General features: G+C 30.2%; 2 protein-coding genes across 3 annotated transcripts; one reads left to right on the forward strand and one right to left on the reverse strand.

The window, feature by feature from the left end:
• Nucleotides 1-12428: 12428 nt before the first annotated feature.
• LOC112765692 (uncharacterized) lies at nucleotides 12429-15471 on the forward strand. 2 transcript variants are annotated; one of them, XM_025811565.3, is made up of 4 exons: nucleotides 12429-12532; nucleotides 12661-12819; nucleotides 14100-14427; nucleotides 15072-15471. In XM_025811565.3, the coding sequence occupies exons 2-4, from the start codon at nucleotides 12672-12674 to the stop codon at nucleotides 15283-15285; spliced, it is 690 nt and encodes a 229-aa protein (XP_025667350.1). In that variant the 5' UTR covers nucleotides 12429-12532; nucleotides 12661-12671; the 3' UTR covers nucleotides 15286-15471. The 2 variants fall into 2 exon arrangements, with proteins under 2 accessions (XP_025667350.1, XP_072078319.1); XM_072222218.1 differs by having other exon boundaries at nucleotides 12512-12819.
• Nucleotides 15472-19033: 3562 nt separating this feature from the next.
• LOC140180463 (uncharacterized) lies at nucleotides 19034-20844 on the reverse strand. The gene is made up of 4 exons (XM_072221640.1): nucleotides 20736-20844; nucleotides 20377-20528; nucleotides 19368-20291; nucleotides 19034-19270 (listed from the first exon to the last, which is right to left on the reverse strand). Exons 1-4 carry the CDS (start codon nucleotides 20842-20844, stop codon nucleotides 19034-19036), a joined length of 1422 nt encoding a protein of 473 aa, XP_072077741.1.
• Nucleotides 20845-25758: the final 4914 nt, after the last annotated feature.

The following is a 25758-nucleotide window of genomic DNA, read 5'->3' on the forward strand; positions in this document are numbered from 1 at the left end:
AACCCTTGTACGAAGGGTTTGTTCATTCGAAATTGTCTACAAGTGTTAGAATGATGAGTATTAAGTCTGAGTCAAAACACATCCAAAAGTCTTTTGATAAGTGGATCACTCTTTGCAACGAATTAGTACCTGCCGGGGCTAGTGGCATCCTCCGGAGCAAAGAAGTTAATTTCGAAATTGGGTCTAAGTTTGGTGAAAATCGATTATTTTTTGAATGTTTGTATGCTGTATTACAGTGAGATTTTCTTATTTATCCTATCGTATCATAGGTTATTCTAGGAAACAAATCTTGATACATCACTGAACAATTTTTTTTCTTAGTTCAGAGAATACGTTAAAGTGCATCTAGCTAACACAATATATTCAGAACTAGTTGCACTTAGTTGGGGTCCAATGAATAAGGGCACAAGCTACCCGATATACAATGTTAATGGATATCGATTCCATTCTTTACAATGGTTGTTTAGAAAGAAAATATATAACACTGGGTCTAGATTCGTGAAAATTTAGGCGGTAGTCGTCATTCTGATTGGTACGGTGTGTTGCACAATATAATTCAATTAGAGTATTTTGGTAGCACTACGTATAAGGTGTGCGTGTTTAAATGTCAATGGTATAATCCAAGTTCGCGACAAGAAATACGAAAGCACAAGGACTACAATATCACTGAAGTAAATGTGACCAGTAAATATAAGCACTACAATCCTTTTTATTTGACCTCAAAATGCACGACATGTATACTATTTGCCTTATCCAAAGTCATGTAAGTCTGGTTGGGTGGTTGTGGTTAAGACTAAGTCAAGAGGTCACATTGAGTCTGATGGGACAGAGGGTCAGTAACCTTTCCAAATTCATGACCCAACTCCTTCGAAAATGATGGTTGATACTAGTGATCCGATCACCCTTAGGTCGGCTGTTATGGATTATGACATCGGTGACCTTAGGGTAGATGACGACACATAACCATTGGACGCGTACGACGACGATCTTCAAGAAGAAGACGGGGTTGATGGAGATGAAGAAGAAGAAGACGAGTTCAATAATCAAGAAATTACCTCGGAATAGGAGGACGATGAACCAGAGGAAGAAGATGATAAATTTGAATAAGATCAACGTCAATATAGTTCTATCTTACGTATTTCATTATCAAACTTTCATTTCATGTTTACATTCTATATATTTCATATTTTATATTGTATATAAATCACTGTTTTCAGATAAAATACTAATTTATTCATTGTTAACTGAGAGTTGACTATCATTATTAACTATTGGAGTCCATCATAGATTGAAAAAAATAAAAAAATATTGACACTACCGGCAAATTTACCAACGAAAAATCCTGACGTTAGCGATCATTCAGATTATTTTTTAAAAAAATAAAAAAATTTTCGTCGAATTTTTTCGACGGTAAAATGGCGTGAAGGCTTAGCTTATGGAGTTATGGTGTTGTCGTTACCGTCGAATTTTTTTTCCGGTAACGTTCATCAGATTTGTTGTCCATAAACCATCATATTCCGACGCTAAATTCGCCGCAAGTTACCGGTGGACAACAAAATCTGATAATAAATATTTATCGACGAAATTTATACCGTCAGATTTAATCCAATGGGACATCCGCCAGTAATCATAGTACTGGCAAATTCTTTTCATTTTTCTACCGATAAATTCAACGATACTCAACGTTTTTTTTTTGTAGTGTGGAGTAAATAAAAAAGTAAATATTTAATTATTATTAAATTTATAACTTTATTTACGTAAGAATTTTATTATTTTAATTCAAGAATATCTATTAGTGTCTTATTTTATCATTTTAAAAAAAATTGATCCATAATATATATATTCTTCATATATTACTCGATTTAAATTTTTATTCTTTATAAAATAAAAATTCTATTTTTTCTCACATAAATAATTAATTCTGAAATATTATGTAAGAGAACTAAATAAGGGTCAAATTACTTTTTATAAAAATCCTAATTGATACTTAATTACTTAGGTATATGCATCAATTGTTGATTATTGTGTACAAGAGAGAGAACTTAAAGATCATCCAACAGGGGGAGGAAAAGAATTAAAAGGGCGACAAAAGTATAAAACACAAAAGCAAACTTTCACCCGGCAAAACTCCCTTTTCTTTTTCAGCCTTGCAGCTTAGTTGGACATGCAATGATTTATCCAATTCATAAAGAAGTATTTCATCTGAGTTTGGTGCTAAAACAATTTTGAGATTAATTGAGAATTGAGATTAAATGGTGGGAAGGAATTATTAATGAATAGGTTTAATTATTTATTAATTTTATAATTTTATTAAAACTTTTATTAAGTTTTGTACAATTTAAAATTTCTAATTGAGTCTTTGTACTAGATAAATTTTTTTAATAAAATTCTTCTCAACGATTTTATAAAAAGAAATACAAAATATTTTTGAAAGATTTGTTTTTATGTTCGATTTAGGATGAATGATGTAATATAGACGTAAATATTTAAAATTAGGAATAAATACTGGTTGAAGTTAAAATAAAAATCGCTCTTAATATTTTTTTGGTTTAAAATGATTCTCAATATTATATTTAATATTAAAATTATTTTTGATCAATTTATTTTTTATAATTTTTTTTTTTTAAAAAAAAGCCTCCTTTAATTTCTCTCATCATCCTCCATAAGAGACCATCAACCTCCATCAGAAGTCATCACTTCATTAACTTACTTAAGTAAAAAAGAAAAATTTTTTGGTTGGCAAGGCAAGGAGAGAGAACCAGATTTTGAATTTGTTTTGAAGAGTTTTTCTGTAGAGTTTATCAACTTTGGACAGTGTTTTCTAGTAAAAGAAACATTTCGCCAAGATGAAGAACTTAATCAGAGTCAGCTGAATTCGGTTCAACTTATAGCAACAGAGGCTGTTTATGCATTAATCTCATTCATATTTTATAGTTTGTATTTCATTTTTAATGTATATCTTTTTATAATTTCTTGAGAGGTAAAAAGCTGAAAGTAAGAATACAAGAAAAAGTCTATGAGTAACAAAAGGCTGGGTGACACACTTGAAAAAAAAGTCTAGAGTGATTTCAGATTTCTTTAGGTTGTTTCATGTGTATTGTATCTTGTACCTGTGATGTGCCCCTTTCTAAGTTGGGTTAACACTTAGAGTGAAGAGTTAAGTATTAGCATAACTAAGTCAAGTTAGGTAAGAAAGGATTGAGTGAATCCTAAAAAATTGATGTATGTAATACTTTAACTATAGTGGAAATTCTACCACTATTTTGATGGAGACTAAATGTAAGTTGCATTACACAAGACAACTGAACTATAAGATACATGCTTGTGTCATCTTTCTTCTCATTCTCTAAGTTCTGTTTTCTGATATTTATGAGACAAAATAAAATTATCTCATAAAATTTTCACTGCACAGTTCAAACAGATTTTAAATAAAAATTTAATGTTAAAAACTTAATTCATTAAAGCAAAAGAATGCTATAGATTCAATTCCCCTTTCTCTAAGTCTTCTACAACCTTCAAAATAAAACTACTAATAAGTATGTTATTGAAAAAACTTATCTCTAATACAAAGTTAAACCTACTAAGGATGTGTAGTAACTAAAGGGAGTGAATTATCAAAGGAAGGTCATGTGAAACATTAATTAATTTTATATCTTAATTTTAGCCATTGATTTTCATCTCACGGTCTCCATTATTGCATCTTCACATTTTTTCTCATAACAAAGATTTTTTGATATGAGTCCTTTCTTATATAAATGTGCACCCCTCCTTACCAAAAAAATGGCTCTTTAGTGGTAGCATCTCAGCATAAATTCGATCATAGATGTGGACAGCAAATCTAGATATAAAATAATGCAAATTCACTTATTAATTATAAAATGTATATGTCTTCTTTTAAAAATAAAAAAGAGTTCCATATACCTTAAATGGAAAGACCAAAAAAGTGTCAAATAATATGTAACTTTTCCAATATGGAAATGTTTATCAACAGTGATCGCTTCTAGATTAATTTTTAGGATTCGACAAATTAAAGTGAAAGGTGATAAAAATAGATAAAAGTTTCATAATCTTCATGTGATGATTTTCACCTTTTTTTTTTGTTTTAAAAAATAAATTGTGTCGTTTTTTAGTGTTAATTTTGTGCACATAAAGATGAAGTGTTTATAGACACCCAATTTAATCCAACAAGAAAAAAGTAATAAGAATTTGAGTGTTATAAAAAAATACACTGAATAAATTTCAATTGCAAAAAAAAAAAAAAAAACTAAAATTTAAGTTTTCAAAAAATATATATCATTTATCTATTTTATTATGGTCCTGATTTAAACATCTGTTTAATGATTATTAGCCAATCTTTTTAATTAGTTATCCATATCTTTCTTACTTTAATATATATTACCTTGCTATTTTGTGGAGCCAACCAACAAATTAAACAGTAGTTTTGTTTCCTTTATAAATTATAATCAAGTGCCAACTAATCACTAAAATTTGTTTAGGAGTGGGATGTGCACACCTACTAGTATACAATAGATATTATATTATTTGAAAATTAGTAATTTTATATTAAGGTAGAAACTCAAGTGCAGTTGATCTCACGTGAAATTGATAACCGAGAGCTATTAGATGATTTGATTGATTTAACTAAATTTTCATCTAACAACTTTCAATTATCAACTTCACTTAAAATCGACTGTACCTGAGTTTTTATCTTATATTAATAGAGGGAACATTAAAAAGTGAAAATAAAAAGATCAGATGCTCTTCTTGTTAACTATTATCAAACTCCTTCTAGAAAAAGTCCTGAAAAGAATTCAAAGAAAATAAATTAAATAATAATTAACTCGAGCATTCTTTTTAGAAATTAATATAGATTGATTCGGGCGTAATACATTAAAATAGGATTTGGAATGATTTACGTTAGTTGGAATAGGGTTCTCTATTTTTGTCTGATTTTCATAATTACAAGAAAAAAAATTTCACAAATGGCAAAAAACCTGAAATTTATATTTTCGTATTTCATCCGAATATATATAATTAAAAATTATTAAATAATTTAATAAATTTAATTAAATTATTATTTAATAACGTTTAACTACTAATTTTATCTGCTTTGTATGTGTTTCCCTTTATTATTTAAACACAAAAAAATATCAATTTTATACGAAAATTATTTTAACGGTATATTAACTTGAAATGAGAATAACACTAGAAGCCGGAAAGCATGAATGCTAGCTAGCTAGCTTGTGATGTTATTAAATTAATTAAAATGCCAACAAATCTGGTCAAATAAACAAATATTCTTCCATATATATAATTATGAACATATATACGCAATTTAAATTTCATTTTCTTAATCTTATTCAGTGTACACGTATAAGTACAGGAAAATAGAAATAGAAAAAGTCTACTCTAAAACAAAACTTGCACATTTAGTCACGTCCCTTTCATTCATATATAATAAATTATCACTCATAGATGGCAATAATCAATAATGGCATATTCCCACATCAACTTCTAGTCAATAGGAGAATATTATATTATAATAAAATACTAAAACATAACAAACTGTATGTTTCTTTTAATATGATATTTTTTAGTTAGTAACATATTAATATAGTAGAAAATAAGTCACAATCATGTAGGTTAAGAAGCTAAGAGAAAGATTTTTTTTTCTTTTTCTTTTTCTTTTTTAAAAGAGAAACAATTGATATTGAGGAAAACTAACAAGCATGTGCTACTATTTTTATTTTTTATTTTTTATTTTTTTTATCGAATATATGAAAACTCAAACCCGCAACCTCTTAATTAAGTATGAAAAGACTAGGCTATGTCATTTGAACTATTACTTCTTGACAGCATGTGCTACTATTTGCACATGAGAAATTATATAATATAATATTAAAGTCTAACATATTCATTTTCATATCTCTCATATTTTCTAATTATTTTTTTAATATTAAGTAAGTCGGTGTTTAGTTTGTCTTATGTTCTTCACAAATATAAATATTGTAACGTAGGTTTATTATTTATTTAGTGAGAAATAAAATTTAAAAGGATATAACAATACTTAAAATACGTGTATATTTAATATTTTGCTATCAGAAAGTTGAGATATATATTTTTATTATAGACTTAACAACCAAACATACTATATGTATTTATGTATATTTATATTATGAATATAATTTTAATGCATTTACAGTGTATAAAGTATTATATATAATTATACAATTATATTTATTTTTTATATAATTATTAACGTAGTCAATGTAAAAAGTAATTTTTTTTACTGATCTGACATTACATAATTAAATATATGCGTAAAACTATTTTATATTAATAGTGCATCAAAATTAAATTCTTATATTATATATATGTGTGTGTCCAAGCGTCATTATATATGTATTTTTTTAGGCTGCGTTTGTTTATAGAAACGGGATACTGATACAAGGACACAGAGACATAAAATTGTGTTTGGGAGATGAGACATGTACAGAGATATTGTGTTCAGAGACACTGAATTAGTGTATTTTATATCCATCCTGATAGTAAAGATACAGAGACACTAACAAGGGATACAATTTATTTTTTATTTTTTCTTTCATTATTCTTGTTAATTTTTCATAATTATATTTTTTATTATTATATTTTCCTTCTCAAAGTTTTTGAATAAAAAAAATGAGAATAAATTATATTTTTATAATTTGTTCTACTTTATCACCAAACAGAATACAAAAATACTAAATTATGTATCTTTATTCTTTATATCTTATTCTTAGGCCCAATTTGGGTAAACAGCTTAATTAAGCTTATTTTGATAAAATAACTTAAACAATAAATGACTATACTAAAAGTAGTTTATAAATAAGTTATTTTGTATTTAGATTTTTAGCTCTAAAAATACTTATTTTATAAAAATGTGATAAAAAATAGTAGTATTATGAGAGAAGTCATTTTATTTAATTTCTTTATAAGCTCCAAATAACTTTTTAAAAAGCTAAGATTTAATTTTAAAAATTATACCAAACATTAATACTACTATTTTTTATAAGTCAAAAATTCAAAAAAATTACTTTTAAAATTTTTTAAATGAGTCTTTAGTATTTTATCTTTTTTTATTCTCAAAAACAAACGTAGCCTTATTATTGGGATAATAAACAAACACATTCACTACTTTAAATAGACACTAATTTTATTAGGGGTATAAATATCATTATTATTTCATATTATTTTTAAATTTATTTTTGTTGCCATCATGGTGAGAACTAATGATTAGTCGGCACTTGGCATTACATGTGATTAAGCTAAGGTAACTAAATGCAAACTACAAAATGCAATCTCGTTATTATCTCATCAATTCTCAAAGTAGATGAGAAAGAGATGGAAGAGGCTGCAAAAGTATATAGTAGGTTAGGGTTATGATCTCTTTATTGCAATAATTAATAAGTTTCACCTAACTTAATCAAAATCTATCCCTAAGAAAGTTAACTAAAAAGCTATAGTTATGCAAGAAAAATATAATAGATTTATAACTACCATTAAAAAAAAAAAAAAAAGCCTACATAGGTCATGTATATATAGCATGTGTTGAATGTCTTACCATTTCTTTAATTTTCATTTATTTATATATTTTTATTTATGTAGTATGCTTCTTAAATTGTGTTTGTAAGTTGAGATTTTCAGTATTTTTTATTTTTTGTTTTTCTGCATAATTATTGTCACGCATGTATAAAAAATTACTTACCAATTAACCGATGTATATAGAAACATGTATTTAATATCTCATAAAAAATTTATTCTAATCTCTTTGTATTGTAAAATTAATTTTTGGTCCTTCTCCAAATTTTAGTCTAACTTCGTTCTTGATTATAATCAAGTTTTATTATTTTAATAATTGATTATTTAATTAGAAAAATATATAAATTAATATATATAATTATATAAATATACATAAATACATAATGTAGTTGACTTTAAATGTATATGAAATATTTTTGAATTGTTGCTAAGAAGAAAGAGAATTTGAAGAAGTAATATATAATTTAACAAAGAAAAAATTAATGTTATTTGAATAAAAAAAAATAGGACATGTTAAGAAAAACTGATGATATATAGCAAGTGAACTTGACATACATATTATCCCTTTTTCTTTATATAGTATCTATTAAGAATGTAAACTTTTAACATTAAAAAATAATATAACTCCAACAAAAGCAAGACAACATTATTGGTTACAAACATCTCCATAGTCATGAAATTATTACCCCAAAACAAAAGCAAGAAATGTGGCTTTTATTGGTCATAATATACATACAAGTCTCTATATGTATATTTTAGATCAGACAGTCTTTAATTATAGGTATTATATCATATTTATTATAAAGTACGGATATACATTTTACTGAGTTACTATGTTCACATATCGGATACATTTCGGATATAATATTCGTCCGACAAATGTATTTATTGTATCTAATCGTATCTTAATAAAAAATAAAAAATTCCTTTTTAGATAATCTTAGACACACCTAAATATAATCACGTGTCAGCGTATTCAATCTTATTTTTATTATGTATTCTTAAAATAAATTTAAAAATAGTATATATTATTATTTATTAAAACAAAAAATATTTTAAATAATTTATATAATTAAAATAAGACATTAAAAATAATTAAAAAATTAATTTATATTTTAATATCAATAAAATATTAAAATATTATTACGATTTATCAAAAAATATTTTATATTTTATATGTATACATGTTCTCGTATCTTATAAAATTTTAAAATTTACATATATATTTAAAGATTTTATCTATTATTTGATCATTATCAATATTTAAATTCAAATACAACATATTGAAAGATAATATATTTAACCACTCAACTAAAATCTCACTTATTCTATATGTAAATTAGTATTAAACATTTAAGTGGCATACAATGAATTGGGCTAATGCTGGTGATGATTAATTAAGCAAGCCAACACAAATATATATAGACACACATAAAACGACAAAGCAAGCTGTTACTAAGCTGTGTTGGTGGTGATAACTGAGTGCATGATGAAACTGAGATTGGGGTTAGATTAATTTTGACACTTTAACTGCTACTAGTTGTCTCAGTAATATAGGTGACACTGTATTGGGCTGGTTTCTTTGTGTATCTACTTTAGAATAAATAAAACAAGTATCTCTTTAAAAAAAAAAATTACTTATTTTATTTTTGAGTAATTGGTTTATACTTTTAAAAAGTTTTAATGAAAAATAAGGTAATTTTTTTTTTGTGTTTTTCTAGAAGCAAGTAATGATTCTTTTTGCCATAAACAGAAACAATTGAAGAGGGAAAATTTGAAAAATGATTAGGCTTACAAATTATTCCCATACTGTTTTTAAAAAAGACAATATATCCATTTAAGAAAATATAAAATACCAACCACTGCACTGTACAAATTTTTATCAAATTTCTCTATTTCTATTGCATTATCCTAAAATTGGATTTAAATTATATTATGGTTATTATTTGTTAAATAAAAATTTTTGTGCTATTTTAAAATAAAAAATTGTACTAGCTAGTATGTAGTATCTGTATGTATCTAAAAAATATATTATATATTACATGCTATTATTAAAATAAATATTTTAATAGAAATATCACTAAAAGGATAACATAATTAGTATGTTCTATTAATTATTTACATAAATATTTTATTTTATATTAATAAATAAATATATAATAAAATAATTATGCTTTTTAAATTTTTTAAATATGTCATATTATATGAAATAATATTTGTTCTTCACTATTATATATAATTGTAATTTAAAAATAAATAACTGCTTCTAATTTTAATAAAAATTATTTTTATAATATATTTTTCTATTTCTACTTCTAAAAGAAATATTTTTCTTAACAATACAAGCAAAGGAATTCATTATATAATACTTATAATATAAGAGGGAGTATAAGGAGCTAATGGAGTATCTGTCTAATGTGTATAATAGAAGTTTAGGAATGTCTGATTCAGTATTAGAGATATAATTATTAGTATTATTTTTTTTATCAGTTTAAATTTTTGAGATGAGTGGTTTCATGACATGATATTAGAGTTCTAGATCTAAAAGATCAAAAGTTCGATCTTTAATTAATTTATAGTTTATTATACACATTATACAAATATTCTATTAGCTCCTCGACTATGACGACAATGGAATCTAATGTAGCTAGGGCTAGTTAGGGTTATCTATTGGTAATGAATAGTATAATTATTGTTTGATGGAGGACAAGAATTGGGGATTGAAAATGAAATAATAATGTGACCCACCGACACAACTTCTATGGTAGAGATCAGAGAGCGCCGTCTTGATGAGGAAGTTCTTCAATCCCAACATTATTCATTTCACAATTCACAAATGCAATGTAACTCTCAATCACCATCACCTCTCTCTCATTCAAATAATATTCCGATATTGATTCTATTTTTACAAATAAATTTTACTTATTCCATCTAATTTAATATTTGATTCCATATTAAATCAATTAAGTAGTGAATAATAGAAAATTATAATTAATAACGACATAAATAAAAACATAAAAAAAATCAAATATATGTATATATCATACAGAAATTATTTTTTATATGGAGTTAATAAAGATAAAATGCTGAATTATGAGGGTGGATTATTAGTGTTATACAATTGCAGCAACGCCTATTTGTCACTCTGAGAAGATCTGTGTGCTCTATCACTTTTGCATAAATTATTGAGATAAGTGTATCAGATCATATCAAATAATATTACGGTAAGTGAATTATTATTTTTACGAGAACTAATGAATTAAACAATAATAATTAATTGACTATTTTAGTTAAACAAGTTAAATTTAGATGAAAATTAATCAAAGAACATAATATAAAATTAGATAACTTAATATTAAAATAAATAACTGTAATATAAATGACTAAAAATAAATGACAAAAATATAAATAGTTGAAAGGTAAATGATTGAATTTAATAAATGACAACAAGGCTCATAATGAATTAAGAACATACACAGTAAATAAATCTTAATTGCAGAATTGAAATGAAGTAGTAAATGAAAACAGTAAGCAAACAATTAAAAGATAATATGATGAAGAACATTAAGATTGAGAGATGTTAATTTTTTAGGAATAATAGATCTCAACTTTATCTTAATTATATAATTACAGATTTCTGTCAAATCATAAGTGATTGAATTTTAATTTTTTAGTATTTTAACTTCTTTTGACTTAATCAATTGCCAATTTTTTGATCAATTTCTCATGAAAAGAGATGAAGCTCATTTCCTAATTTATAAACCACACAATTTTTTAGATTTAAATTTAGGTGATTCCCTTTCACATATCAAATCTAAATTTAAAACCAGAAGAATCAAGAGAGGGGATCTTCAAACTTAATTCAAGTGATTTAATTTTTCAATTGATCATGAAATTCAACCTAGATTCAAACCATCTTCCAATGAATTTGAATCATTAAAATAAAAAATGAAAATTCTCTCTTAGAAACAATAATGCATAAATAAAAAATAGAAAATCAATGAATTCATTCCATTAGAAATTAACAGAACTCTTCCCTTCAATGAAAAAGAGTTTGAACTGTTATACATATAAGAAGAGGACGATGATGATAATAATGATAATGTAGTAGGAGGTGGAAGAGGAAAAAGAAGGAGGAGATCAAAGAAATTCAAATGAGAAAAGAATTAGGAGGATGAGATGGAGGTGGTGGTGTAATGGTGGTGACAATGACAATAATAATAATAATAAAAAAAGATGAAGAAAAAAGAAAAGAAGACCACGATGATGAAAATGAAGGAGAAGAAGGAGAAAAAGAAAAGAGAAAAAGAAAGAGGAGGAGAAGGATGAGGTGGTGGTGACGGTGATGACGACGGTGACAATAATAACAAAAGAATAAGAAAAAGATGTAGCAACAACATAGGTAAAAAAAAGGCATGCTTAAATTTAAAATTCTTGATAACAACTTAATTGAATTTAGTTAAGTATTTTACTTGAGTGTAAAACTTTTCTCATAAAAATACTACTTAAATAAAATTTTATAGTACATTTAAGATTTAATTATTCTTTGAGTTTTTATAATTTAATTAAAATTTTAATTAAATTTTTATATATATTTTTTAATTTAACTTTTATAATATTTTTAATTTTATAATTAAGTTATTTTTATATAAAAAATATAAAATTAACAAAATAATTTTTTAAAAAAATATTTAGAAAAAAATCTAGTTAAATTTTTAATTATAAATATTTTAATTTATAAAAAAAATAATACAAAAATACAATTAAAAAATATAAAAAATTAATTACAAATTGAATAAAATTATAATCACAATAATTAAATGGTTTAACGGATGTACAACGGTTTTTTTAAGAAAATAATATTTATTTATTTGCTTTTTTTTCTCATTTTTGCCATTATTTTTTTCCCTCTGCAACTGCTGTTACCGCTTACTCTATTTTCTCCAAAACTATGGCAATTCAATTTCCCTTTTCAATCTTCTAATTCGATTCTCCATTTGCAGGGTTTCCACTCACAGATCTAATCTAACCATAATCTCACCTTTTTTTTTAATTTTTTTTTCTTTTTGCATATTTTTTTAGCTGCTTTGGCAATGGATGGTTTCAGCGCCGAAGATCTATCCACGATTGGGGGAATAGCAACGGTTTCGATTCTGCATTCGTTCATTCCAACTCACTGGCTTCCATTCTCCATTGTTGGTCGTGTTCAGAAATGGAATCTCTCTCGAACTCTCCTAGTTAGTGAGTTCCTCCTTTTTTTTCTTCGATTTGATTCTTTCTTACTTAGATCCGTGTTTTCGGAAATGAAATTTAGTTTCACCTTTCTGTTGTATCCAATGAGAGAAAGATTCCGTTTCTGGTAGCTATTTAGTTACTTGCATTTGAACTTTGTGTGAATGAGGTTGCATCAGATGCTGCCATTGTGAGGTTGAAGAAGTTATTATTGTTGTTGTTTACTTATCTTTGTTATTGTTGTTATTAATATTTTGGATTTTCTAGGTTTTGATTAGTTTTGTGGTGCTTAGAGCGTAAGTCATGTTTCAATCTTAGGGTTTAGGGATTATGGATTTTGTAGCTTTGTTCTAGTTTTATGAAGCATTGATCTGTTGATGTGGATGCTATAAATGGATCGAGGTATCAAGAATGAGAAAATTTCTCTCTGATGATTCATGATTGGGTTTCTGTATAATAGATTATTGAAATACGAAAAATGGGATTATGAGTTCTCAACATTTCATATACCTTTTTTTTTTAAAAATTTTGGTTCCCAATTTGTAATGCTTTAAGTGCTGCTAGCTGAATGCTTATGCTCATAACTTGCCCATCTGCTACTCAATGTTTTCTTTCTTTCTTTCTGTTGTTTTTTGTATTCAATGATATGATTATGTGTAAGGACTTGAGTTAGAATTATGCCCCAGAAAGAGGGAAAAGAGAAAAGTTTGCTTGTGGAGTGTGTCATGAATCGTTGCACCTTGTTGGTAGTCATTAACCTCCCATCATAATGATCTATTGGATCTTAGTCTAACTCTTAGCTTAATAATTGATTTGGTGCTTGGCGTGTCAAAATTATCTTCGATCTATAGTTTTTCATAGGAAAGGGTTCTCAGTTGAGGACTAATGAAATCAAATAGTATGCACTTTTTTTGGTGTATGTATGCAATTCTATGAACTGTATTCTACAAAACTAATTGATGCGCAACCTTGCATGCTAAAATCTTAAGTTTGAAATCTCAGCTTTGCAAAGATGATTAAGGAGAATGGTCCAACACGTGAGAGTACACTGAAGCTTTTGTTGATGGATGATAACATTGTTATATATGTAACTTTTTTCCCTCCACTAATCAAATTAGCAATAACATGGGGTGATATCGTGTTTGATTGGTGTATTTTTTTTTTTTACTTGTTGTGTTTGTTGATACGATATCATCAGAAGATAATATATCGAGTTGTTTTATTATGGCATCATTATCTGCATCATTCTCGGCATTACATTTTGTACTTAATCCATTTTCTCCATGCAGCTGCGCTTGGAGCAATTTTGCATGTAATATCCACTTCACTGCTTGGCATAACAGCAATCACGATGGCAAACACCATTGCTGGTGAAGAAACAGTGCATAAGCTTGCATCAATGCTACTTGTAGTTCTTGGTGGTGGTTATGTTATTTTGTTTTTAAGTGGAAAGGGTGGCCATAGTCATTCACACAACCAACCCATGGAGAAAATGGCCGTAGCAGGACTTATCCTTGTTCCTGCATTGTCTCCTTGTGCTACTACGCTTCCGGTATTTCTTGCCGTTGGAAACTCGTCTTCCATGATGATACTTGCCATCATAGTGCTGCTATTCAGGTATCAGTCAATTGCAATGCAAATTTTTTCTGTGCTTCTTCTTTCAAATGTGCTACTCTGCTTTTCTCTGTGTGCATTGCTGTTGGCTTTTCCTGCAAGTGTATAAAGTCACATGTTTACTGTGAAACTGTGTCGCTGGTTATCGTGGATTCATGGTTAGAAATTCTGATGTTGGTCATCTGCCTCACATTGACTTAAGCATTAAAGTCAACCTGTTCCAGTTATACTTTTCCCTTCAAACCGTCTACATTTGTTTAGGGAGGCTCGGGGTTTTTGAGTTGTTTGAAAGAATAATGAAGTTTAGGGAAAATTACACTCCTTTAAAATTTGGTGAAATTCAACCTGACTCGTCTGTATTTTTAATAAGCCCGCTACCCTTGTATTTTGTAAAGTATACACCAAACCTCAAGGAAAGTCAAATATGATTTTCCCTTGAATTTAAGAATCCTGATTATTGTTTTGCATTTGGAGCTTTGCATGTTATTGTGTACTGAAGATGTATATTCTTTGAAGCCCTGAATTTTTTTAGTTTCTAGCCTACTTCTTTATGTATAGTCTTGTTTTGATGCCAACAACTATGTAAAGATTTAGTAGTTTAGAAACTTGTTACCATCACTAAGCTTGAGACATGGTGCATGTTACAGCACAATATCTGTGATGACATCGCTAGTAGCGTTGTCATTCTACGGGGCTAGTCAGCTGAAGTTTCACTGGGTCGAGCGCTATGACAAACTTCTCGTCGGTTCAGTGTTGTGCTTAGTTGGCATCTTGACGCTCTTTTTTCATCATCATGACCATGGAGAAGTAGGTATGGCTGGAGAACACACTCATATTCACAGGAAGATGATTTCATTGTGAGATATATATATTATATACACATACATATATCAAATGTGAGATGTGAATTGATGTGTGAGCTTTTTTGTATAAAAGAAAATGTTGTTGGTATTAATAGCATTGATCATTGTGGTGTAGTTGAGGTGAGTGTGTACACTGAATTTACAATGTGAAGTTAATGAAGATTAAAATCACTACTTTAGTTTAGATATTGATGTAGTTGTTCTTCTTACAATGTTTTTGTCGATTCTCTCTTCTGAAATCCTTTTTGTCTATGTTAAAATCTTTAAGTATGTGCATAATATTTTGAACCTCCGAAAAAAAAGTTTTCTTTCTTTTATTTATTTAATTTTAAAATGTGAACAAGATAAACATTGTCATTATCCATGATTACTTGTGTAATGCAAATGTCATTTAGTCAAAACTAAATAATACTTCTATGTTTATTAAGTAAGCCTCAATATGTTCTTGTTCTAATCTTAATGGTTTTCCTTTTAAAATAACTTAAAATAATCTTGCATGTACGGGCTTATATTCCACGTTGGCGTTTGGATAGAGATTATGCCTTTCTTATTAAGAGGGTTTATAAATTAATTATTATATTTTCATAGAAGTTGACCTGTTTGATGAGAGCTACTAGAACTATATAAAATATCAAATGCGTGTTAGAGGAAACTTTTGATGTTTGAAATAATATCCTTAATATATTATAGAAACTAGTATTTTTATCCGTAATAACATTACGGGAATATAGATTTTTTAAAATTACCGTCCACTTTGTTCTTATAGTATAAAACTATAAATTATGCATGGTACAAAAGATTTATAAAATCAAACTACTTTTACAAAAAAATCGTAGATTAACAAAAGTCTTTGACTAAGAAGACAAAGATATCTGTAGATAAAAAATCAAATAATAAGATTTTTATTTATTATTTTTATATAAAAAGTCTAATTTTTTATTAATAATTAATTTTAACATTTGTTATCTAAAATTTAAAACACTTTAACGTGTATACTTTTATATTTAATTAAGTATTAACTGTTAAATCTGTTGCACAAATATAAATAATTAATTTTTATACTTACTATTTAAAAATAATATTTTTTCTCCCTGTGTATATAAAAATATAATTAAATATTAGCATAAAAAATTATACTGACAGTTATAAAATTAACTCAAAATTAATTTTTTAAAACAATTGAATCTTGATTCTAACTTTTAATTATAACATTAGTATTCTCTCCAAATCATATGTAATAAATATTTGAAAGAAGAGAAATGAAAATATAGATTAGAAACATAAGCGGTGAAAATTTAAAACTAAATAAAAAATTATGTATACAATAATAATCATAATAATAATAATTTTTTTATTTAAATTATATTATTTTGTTTATTTGTTTTCCGTAGAAGAGAAAGATAGAAAAAATAAAGAATGAGAGAAAAGAGAGAGAAAGATAAAGATGAAGAATGAGAGTGAGAGTGAGAGTTTGTTAATTTTGGAAGAAAAAGATTTATTTTAATTGTAAAAAAACATCGGATGAAATATTTTGATTTGTCAAATTACTAATATAAAATATAAATTATATATAGAGTAAAAATAGTAGAGAGAAATAAAAAAATAGAGAGAGGTAGATGAGAGAATTTAGGAATGGAGTTTATTAATTTTGAAAATAATATTTTCTCTCAATTTTAATAAGAGAGTGTCATGTGACACATTTGATTATTAAATTAGATAGTAATATATGATACATAATATAAGTATATTTCAGTTTTAATTTTAATATTTTAATTTTAATTTTAATGCAATTAAAGAATGTCATGTTGCACATTTTGATTACCAAATTAGTAATTAGTCATTAATATTGATAATTATATATAAAATAGATAGAGTGGTTGAAGGAATGAGATAAATAAAGAAAGGAAGAAGGAGGAGGGAAGAACTCTTTAATTTTGGAGGGAAAGATTTGATTTCAATTGCAATGAGGGAGTGACATGTGGCATATTTTGGTTGTAAAATTAGTAAGGAGGAGGGAATAATTCTTTAATTTTGGATGGATGGAAATATTTGATTTCAATTATAATGAGAGAGTGACATGTGGCACATTTTGGTTGTAAAATTAGTAAAGAGGAGAGGAGAATTCCTTAATTTTGGAGGAAAAGATTTGATTCCAATTGCAATAAGAAAGTGACATGTGACACATTTTGGTTGTGAAATTAGAGCTATATAATAGATTAGCAATTTGTCAGTTTGCGCATGTCTGTCTTGGAGATTGATCATTTTGTTTGTAAAGGGTTAAGGACGATTTTGGTCTTTAACGTAGAGGCCAAAAATTTGTTTCGTTTTCAAATTTCTTTTTGTAAACAAAATCGTCCCCAAAGTTCATGCTTGTTTTAAAATGGTCTGACGGACAATTATGCCCTTGAGTTTGTTACTGCTCGTTACTATTTGTTAGTCAAATAATAATAATAATAATAATAATAATAATAATAATAATAATAAAAAAAGTGAACGTTGTGGAAGAAGGAGTAGAGGATCGTCTTCTTGGCAAGGCTCAGAGGAAGGAAGCTGCGCTAGGGTTCAATGAAGCAGAGGAAGGGGTCGGAAACACTGCGTCGATGGCTTCTTAGAGTTCCAGATTGTGTCGAATTCGATCGCCTGTGAAGGAGTTGGTATGTGGGTATGGGGAGAGGCCAATTCTGCGAACCTCAACGACGAAGGACAATCCAGACCGACAATTTTAGGGTTGCGTCTACTATGAGGTATTTTGTTAGCCTCTATTTTGTGAGATTGAGTTTCTTCATCTGGGTTTCTTTCATCTTAGAAATTCTGGGTTGTGATAGATTCAGGATGCCTGTGATTTCTTTCAGTGGGCAAACCCGGAAGCAAGAGGAGCGCAGCAGGATTCTGAAATTGCAAGAAGCAGGAAGAAAATTACAACCTTGAAGACAAGGTTGAAGGATGTCGAATGGAAGCTGAGGATTGTAGCTACTTTAGGGGTTGTCGGGTGGATTGAGTTTTTGTATTTGTTGCTGCATAATCCACATAAGTTAAGGCAAGCATATGAAATGCAATTAAATTGTAGATGATTAGAACATGAATTTTAGGATTTTTTTTTGTGTTCTTTTGGGTATTTGATAGGACAACTTTTCATGTTACAATGATCTTTTGTGCTGTATCTTTTGTGAACATGTTTGAATGTATGAATGACAGTGTTGTGTTGGTTTCCAAGCATAAAGCAGAGGATCTGTGTTGCAATATTCTAAAGTAGATATATGTGCAACTGGTAATGACATAAAACACAGACCAATGAAACTTAAAACACTGATAATTCAAGTCATGCATAACACAATCCATAAGCTAAAAAGGCCAATTACAGAATTAAAGATGTCACTTAAACAAAAAAAAGACAGACCAACAGTGTTCATAAACAAAGTTAAAACCACTTAGCCACGTAGAACAAATTAACAAAATAACATTGTTTGAGGCCTAGTGAAACAGCCATAAAAGTCAAATCATAACTAATGACATCCAAAGGTTGCCCTATGCACTAGGAGGCAAATTTGCCATTAGCTTCAGTTTCTGCAGTGGGATATAAGGTGCACCAGTGTGGATAACAAAAAATGCCTCTTTCTCTCAGTTGGTTGACTATGTGAGTCCTTCTTGCTAGTGGAGGATTCTGTTGCACTGCTCTTCTTAGGCAATGGTTGAGTTGAAGGAGCTTTAGGGTTGGACTGAGCTGGTGCAGGCCTTGATTTTTTGGCCTAGGTCTTGGGCTGAGTTGAATGATCAGTGGGCTTAGCTGCTGACTTCCTGGGCCTGATTGCTAGTTTCTTGCGTTGGGTTGTTGTAGGGTTGGGCTGAGTTGTTGCAGGGTTGGGCTGAGAACATGAAGTCCTGCTAAGTTTTCCTCTTTGAACTATTTGGCCAGGGGGTTGTGAGCTTGAAACTTTCATACCTCTCTTAAGACCCTTGCCAGCTTGTTGGGTTGCAGGTTGGACCTGTGAGAAAAATTAAAAATTGGAAACATTCATGTCACAATTTAATATATAACAATGTATACTACCAAACTGAACCCTAAAACAGTGAGCCACATACCTTCTTAGGTTTTGTGCAACCTGATTTCTTGTGACCTACACCACCACAATTAGAGCATCTTTGTATTTGACCCCTACGGGAGAGGTGAGTTTGGCTTCTGTTATCCTCATCCCCAAGTCCTCGCTTCCTCTTCTTCACTGGCCGGTGACTTAGCCTCCTATATGGTGGTGGCATGACATCATCATACTGGCTTCTCTCCCACAGATCTGGCCTGTTCAGAGGATGTATGACTTCCTGGTAGCACCTCAAGTAAGCATCCTTGTTGTAATAGTCATCCACAAACGATTCCAAGTCCAACCCCTTGAAGTTGATGCAGCTGATAGCATGAGGACAGGGTAGCCCGCTCATCTGCCACCTCCTGTAGGAACACTCACCAGCAAACAGATCGACAACAAACTTGTCTAACCCACACATCACCTCATACTTACTAGCAGCTGACCAATATGGTCTCCAGTCCCTAGCATACTTTGCACTTTTCTCTAATTTTCTCCTAATTATTGGCATGATGTAACCTTGGTACAGTTGAATCCTATCTCTATTGGCAGCCCATCTAGTCATTACATAGACCCTAATGACCTCAAACATAGTCACAATTAGTTTTTTTCTAGCCTCAACTATGACAACATTAAAACTCTCACTCATGTTGTTAACAAGGGAGTCAAATTTTGAATGAAATGAAAAGTGAGAACGGGACCAGAACCTGGGTGAAATGCAATTCAAGTGCCGAAATGCACCCTCATTCTTGAGCCTCAGTGACTTTATCTCCTTCTCCCAATCTTTCCAGTGCGTTGACTTTGCACATCTCCACATTTGATTCTTCAGCTCCAATCCAGGGACTTTCTTCCTGAAATTGTTATACAGATGCCTCACGCAGTATTGGTTGTCAACCCCTAGAATAACTTCTTCAAAAGATGGTAACAAGCCCTGCAGTAGAAAGGTGAGTTTGCAAGTTAGTATAGTGTTCACAATAATTCATAATGCCCAAAACGATTATCAAATTAATGTTTACCTTCTGCTGATCCAACATAAATGTGCACCTTTCAATTTTTTCAGCACCCAAATTGTCAGATAGATGTCTCAAAAACCAAATGCAGGAGTCCTTTGTCTCAGCTTCAACCACCACATAAGCAATCGGAAGGATCTGGTAATTGGGGTCTCTTCCTATTGCAGTCAATAACTAGCCATCCTGAGGAGTCTTTAAGAAGCACCCATCCAAGCTGATAAAGGGTCTGTAATGTTAGAAGCTCTTCTTACATGCATCAAAGCAGATATACAGTTTTTGGAATATACAATAATTCATCAACTCTGGGTTCTGGACCTCCTGGGCAAAATCTGGGCTCCGGATCACTTTCAGGCTGACCGATGAACCTGGATTTGTCCTTAGAAGCTCAGCACAGTAATCATTAATCCTTTTATACTGTTCCCTAAATGCATCTTGAATCTGGCTTAGTGCCTCTTGCTTTGTTTTGGCTACCATGGACTTGGTCAGAGTTACATTCCATTTCTTGTGTGCCTTTGTCACTAACTCCTTTATTTTTATTCTAGGATTAGACTCTACCTTCTTCTTAAACTGGGCTCCGAGCTACTTAGTGTGCAGTATGCCAACCTTGTGTGTTTGCATGCAGGTGTGTTGTAGGTTCATGCTTCTTAACTACCACGTGGATTCATCCCCAACCCTGTGTGCATAGAGCCAGAAAGGGCAATCCTTCTGACAAACAGCTCTAACCCTCACCAAGTCACACTTCTTAAACTTGATGCTCCTAGCCGTATAAATTGTATAATCCAACACAGTGTCCTTAAATTCTTGTCTGGATGCATAAAGTGTTCCTACCTCCCATCTATAGCTGCTCATGTCCTTCAAAGGTTTATGAACTGGAAAACTTTGACCCCCACGATCTAATGCATCATCAGCATCATCCTCAGCATCATTGTCCTCCCCATCATCTCCACCAATCATATGGTCTACCTCCAACTCGTCACTATCTGCCCCATCTTCATCACTAAACTGACTTATTCCAACCTCTTTCCCTTGCCAGCAGTATCTTCCTTAGGAACAGAATTATCCTCATCAAATCCACTAACGTACTCATACTCCTTCTTACTATCAGTGAAGTGAATGTCACATGTATTGTCCCTCTCTCATTGGATGGCAAATACTTGGGGTCCTCACTGTCTTCATCACTGGTTCCATTTCCATCCACTCAAAATCTCCTTGACCCTCGGTTCCCTTATTAGGTTCTCAACTTCCCTCAGCTGCCTCAGTCCCGTGCCCTTTGAAAATAACCAACTCAATCCCAGCATCTGTCCCTTCTTCAGCTACTCCCCCAACGTCAATGTAACCCACTTTCGGAAACGGCTTCGCATCACCAATATCGTGGACCACAAACAACTCTACCAAGCCCCTTAACCCAGTAATGTTGCACATTTCGATTGCATTTGTGTCACCCTTCAGCATCTTCAAGTTAGTCTCCGAATCATCCAAGCTTGGATCTTTATACCACAAGGCTGCAATGTTGGCCTGCAAGTACCCTAACTGCCTTAACTATTCATAGGTCTCAAACACAAACCAACGATCGCCGTCAATGTCCTCGATAATTGTACTTTGACCCTTGAAGTACTTATAAACCCCGTCTTCATATCCGAATGCACCGCCATGATATATCCTCATGTTTATGTACACCATTTTCTGCTCAGTCAACCCTGTTATTCAACAGAATACATTACTAAAACAGAGACTGAAACAAAGAAAAACAAATATACAAATCCTAGCTATAGAAAGTTGACGTGATTACTGGAGGGATGGAAAGTAACTGTACCTGGACAATCAGTTGGAGCAGCGATGAAGATCAATGACTAATGTCACACCCCCACCGATTATGAACCCTAAACCAGCCAAATCGCGACAACCCCTTCTATAGACTCTCTTCGCACCAACGTATTCGAGGGTTTCACACCAACGTTTCAGCTTTCAAGTGTTTTAAGGAACATTAAGAGTTATTTGAGGAGCAGCAGTCGAATTCACGAGAATGAAATCAAGGGACACAAACCGCAAAGGGCAAACTTGTCATTAAAATTTATTTTTGGTGCGAAAGGAGCATTTTAAAACAAGCATGAACTTTGGAGACAATTTTGTTTGCAAAAAAAACTTGGAGATGAAACAAATTTTTGACCTTTACGTTAGGGACCAAAATCGTACTTAACCATAAAAAAAGTACTTTTATTAAAAAAATAAATTATTTTTTTTAAAGCTAACAATACCTTGCTTAAAAAAATAGAAGCAAAAGACGTTTTTAATACTTAAAAATTCATTTTAAAAAGTCTATTCAGATGTAAAATAATTTTTGTCTGTTAAAAAAATATTTTTGTTAAAAGAGTAAACTACTATTTCTACCCACAAAAGTTAAAAATGCTGACATATCTACCCATAGAAAAAGGAAATTATCATTTGTACCCATGAAATATGGGTTCCGCACAATAAAATTATCCAAACACTAAAAAATTACCCAAAATTTCTAAATTACCCTTATCTTCACCACCACACCACCTCCTTCACCCAATCACCTTTCTAACCCTAATCCTCTTCACCCAGCCACCACCCCTCTTTCTCTTTCTAATCTCAAATTCCACCACCACCCCTTTGCATATCCGTAGCAGCTCCTGCGCCGTCAAAGCTCGGGGATGCGCCACCTTCCTCCGCAGGCTCGCCAGCGCCAGCTTCCGCTTCCACTCCACTTTGAAGGAAACGTCCAGGATCGATCCGCGATTAATAGCGCGATTGCGCCGCCGACGGGAGAATATCCAAACCCGAATCACAGACAGGCACTCGACTCTATATACAAAAAAATAGTGAACTAAGGGGCGAAGGGGCCAATCGAGGAGACTGGAGGAGCTAGATGCAACGATTCGGAAGTAGCGAATCATCTTCTTTTAAGTTTTTCAGGGGAGTGGCTATCAAGCCCTTTATTCGGCTATTCAGAAAATTATGTATAGAAAGTTGACTTCTTTCTTCATTAAGGTCCTCTTCCACTGAGAAACTAAGGTCCACTGAGAGCAAAAGTGATGTGCTCCGATGAAAGCCTTGCGGGTCTAAAGCGGCCATTTACTCAATGAATAGAAAATATGACCATATACAATAAGAATCACCGTGATCTGGGGCATGAAGCAGTTGGATCTCAATGGGAATTCTCCACAGCATGACTAGGCAATCAAATTGATTGAGTCGGAGAAGCCGTGGCCCTGATGGTCAATGGCGTAGGTGGCGAATCCGGTCTTGGCGAAGTAGATGGCAGTGAGCTGGAGGAACCAGCTAGATTCGCCGGTAAATCCATGAACGAGGGCGAGGATTCCGGTGACGGTTGCGGGGGGTAGCGGGAGCCACCATTGAGTGAAGAGCTTGAGGGGTGGTGGTGGGTGAAGGTGGTGGTGGTGTGATTTGAGATTAGAAGGGAAAAGAGGGGTGGTGGCTGGGTGAAGAGGGTTAGGGTTAGAAAGGTGATTGGGTGAAGGAGGTGCTGTGGTGGTGAAGATAAGGGTAATTTAGAAATTTTGGATAATTTTTTAATGTTTGGATAATTTTGTTATGTGGAACCTATATTTCATGGGTACAAATGGTAATTTCCTTTTTCTATGGGTAGATATGTCAGCGTTTTCAACTTTCGTGGATAGAAATAATAGTTTACTCTTTTTAAAAAGATAAAAAAAATTAAATATTTTTTTCAAAAGCAAATCTAAACTAACCTTATATCTTGTTCATTCTTGATTTATTTAGATGAAATAGGTATGAAGAAAATTTTTTAATCATCACTCAAAAAATTACAAAGGGATTTAGTTATCATGGTGCACTATAAATATCTATATAAACAATATATATTAGTTAAATAAAATTTTTTATTTTTAATTTAATAAAAAATTAAATTGAGAATAAAAATGCTAAAGGATCAATATTTGTAATGTATAAAAAAAAATGAAAAATTCATTAATATAAGTTCAAATCTAAGATAAAAAAAAAGTGTTAATACAAGAGATACTGAGTATTTAGATAAGCTGCGTTTTAAGAAAAGGAGCTCAATAACTTTATAAATGTCGCATTCAATTCTAGTTAGGTGGACCCCGACGAAAGAACATTGGTGCAAAATAAATGTGGATTGTTCAGTTCTTTAAGTTAGGGATTTCGGCTCTTGTGGCGGTTTAATTAGAGACTCAAATGACATAATTCTAGTGAGATTCACGGTGAACATTGAAAAAGTGACCATCACTAGTCAACAACACGCCCAACCAAATTAATGAGCCGTACACATTGAAAACCACAACTAAATAGATTATTCAAAGTGCAACAGGAGAAGAAGGAGAGAGAAAAAAAGTAAAAAAAAAATACGAAAAAATAAATTAGAAAAAAGTTCTTCACATATTATTAATACCAAATATTAAGGCTGCTTTTAAAAGAGAAATTAAAATTAAGAGATTGAATATTATATTTAGTTTAAAATAAATATACAAATTAAAAAATAAATTTAGAATTTAAAAAAGTAAATAAAGATATTTTTTTTAAAAAAATATCATTAAAATTTTAATTTTTTTTAAAAAAAATTTAATTTTCTGTGTTTTTATTTTCTAAAAATATCAAAGTGACTGAAATTTTATATTTTGGTATTGAAATTTTAATTTCAAACTCTTACTATTAAATATAATACTAAATTTTAATCTTCTCATTTTAGTCTCTAAAAATAAATTCTACCTAAAAGAAATGAGATATTTTTATTTAAATTTTGATCTTATTTATATATATTAGATTTATTTCTATGTAATTTTGTAAAAATAATTTTAAAATATATTAAGAATCACATTTAGTTTTTTTTAAATTATCCATCTAATAACTTTTTTTTTGGTGACTGAAATAAACTGAATAAAGAAAAACAAAACAAAGAATCTGCTTAAATAAAGGGACAATCCTTTTTAAGACTACTCTTAAATTTCTCCCAAGGTGAAGAAAGCTCTACATGAGAAAGTTGTAACTTTATCGCTATCTTTGCCATAGTATCTGTCACCGTGTTTACATCTCTCATAATCAAACGAAAGTCAACACACCAATTCCAATGCATGATATATCTTATTTTGAGTACCAATGGATCAATAAACCCAAAACCATCTTGGTTATTAGTAACAAGATTAAATGCTTCCATAGAATGCGTCTCACAAATAACATCTCGTTGGCCCACATCCCAAGTTAAGAGATATCCTCTCCAAATAGCAAACAATTTCCCTTGAAGAATACTATTACTCTCAATCATTCCCAAACACCCCCTTTGCCAACTCCCATTACAATCTCTAATAACACAAGCAAAACCAACACTATCACCCGAACCAAGATAACTAGTATCATAATTAATCTTGA

The sequence above is a fragment of the Arachis hypogaea genome, chromosome 17 (assembly GCF_003086295.3).
Source record: "Arachis hypogaea cultivar Tifrunner chromosome 17, arahy.Tifrunner.gnm2.J5K5, whole genome shotgun sequence".
In the NCBI taxonomy this organism is placed as follows: domain Eukaryota; kingdom Viridiplantae; phylum Streptophyta; class Magnoliopsida; order Fabales; family Fabaceae; genus Arachis; species Arachis hypogaea.

What these genes read in the sequence shown, in the direction of transcription:
- LOC112765692 (XM_025811565.3), top strand. Translation starts at nt 12,672, where the DNA reads ATGGATGGTTTCAGCGCCGAAGATCTATCCACGATTGGGGGAATAGCA. An exon ending in CTCTCGAACTCTCCTAGTTA is followed by an intron (nt 12,820 to 14,099) that starts GTGAGTTCCTCC and finishes TTCTCCATGCAG; the next exon opens with CTGCGCTTGGAGCAATTTTG. An exon ending in ATCATAGTGCTGCTATTCAG is followed by an intron (nt 14,428 to 15,071) that starts GTATCAGTCAAT and finishes TGCATGTTACAG; the next exon opens with CACAATATCTGTGATGACAT.
- LOC140180463 (XM_072221640.1), bottom strand. Translation starts at nt 20,844, where the DNA reads ATGGTAGCCAAAACAAAGCAAGAGGCACTAAGCCAGATTCAAGATGCA. An exon ending in GCTTCTAAGGACAAATCCAG is followed by an intron (nt 20,529 to 20,735) that starts GTTCATCGGTCA and finishes TGACTGCAATAG; the next exon opens with GAAGAGACCCCAATTACCAG. An exon ending in GTTGCACAAAACCTAAGAAG is followed by an intron (nt 19,271 to 19,367) that starts GTATGTGGCTCA and finishes TTTTTCTCACAG; the next exon opens with GTCCAACCTGCAACCCAACA.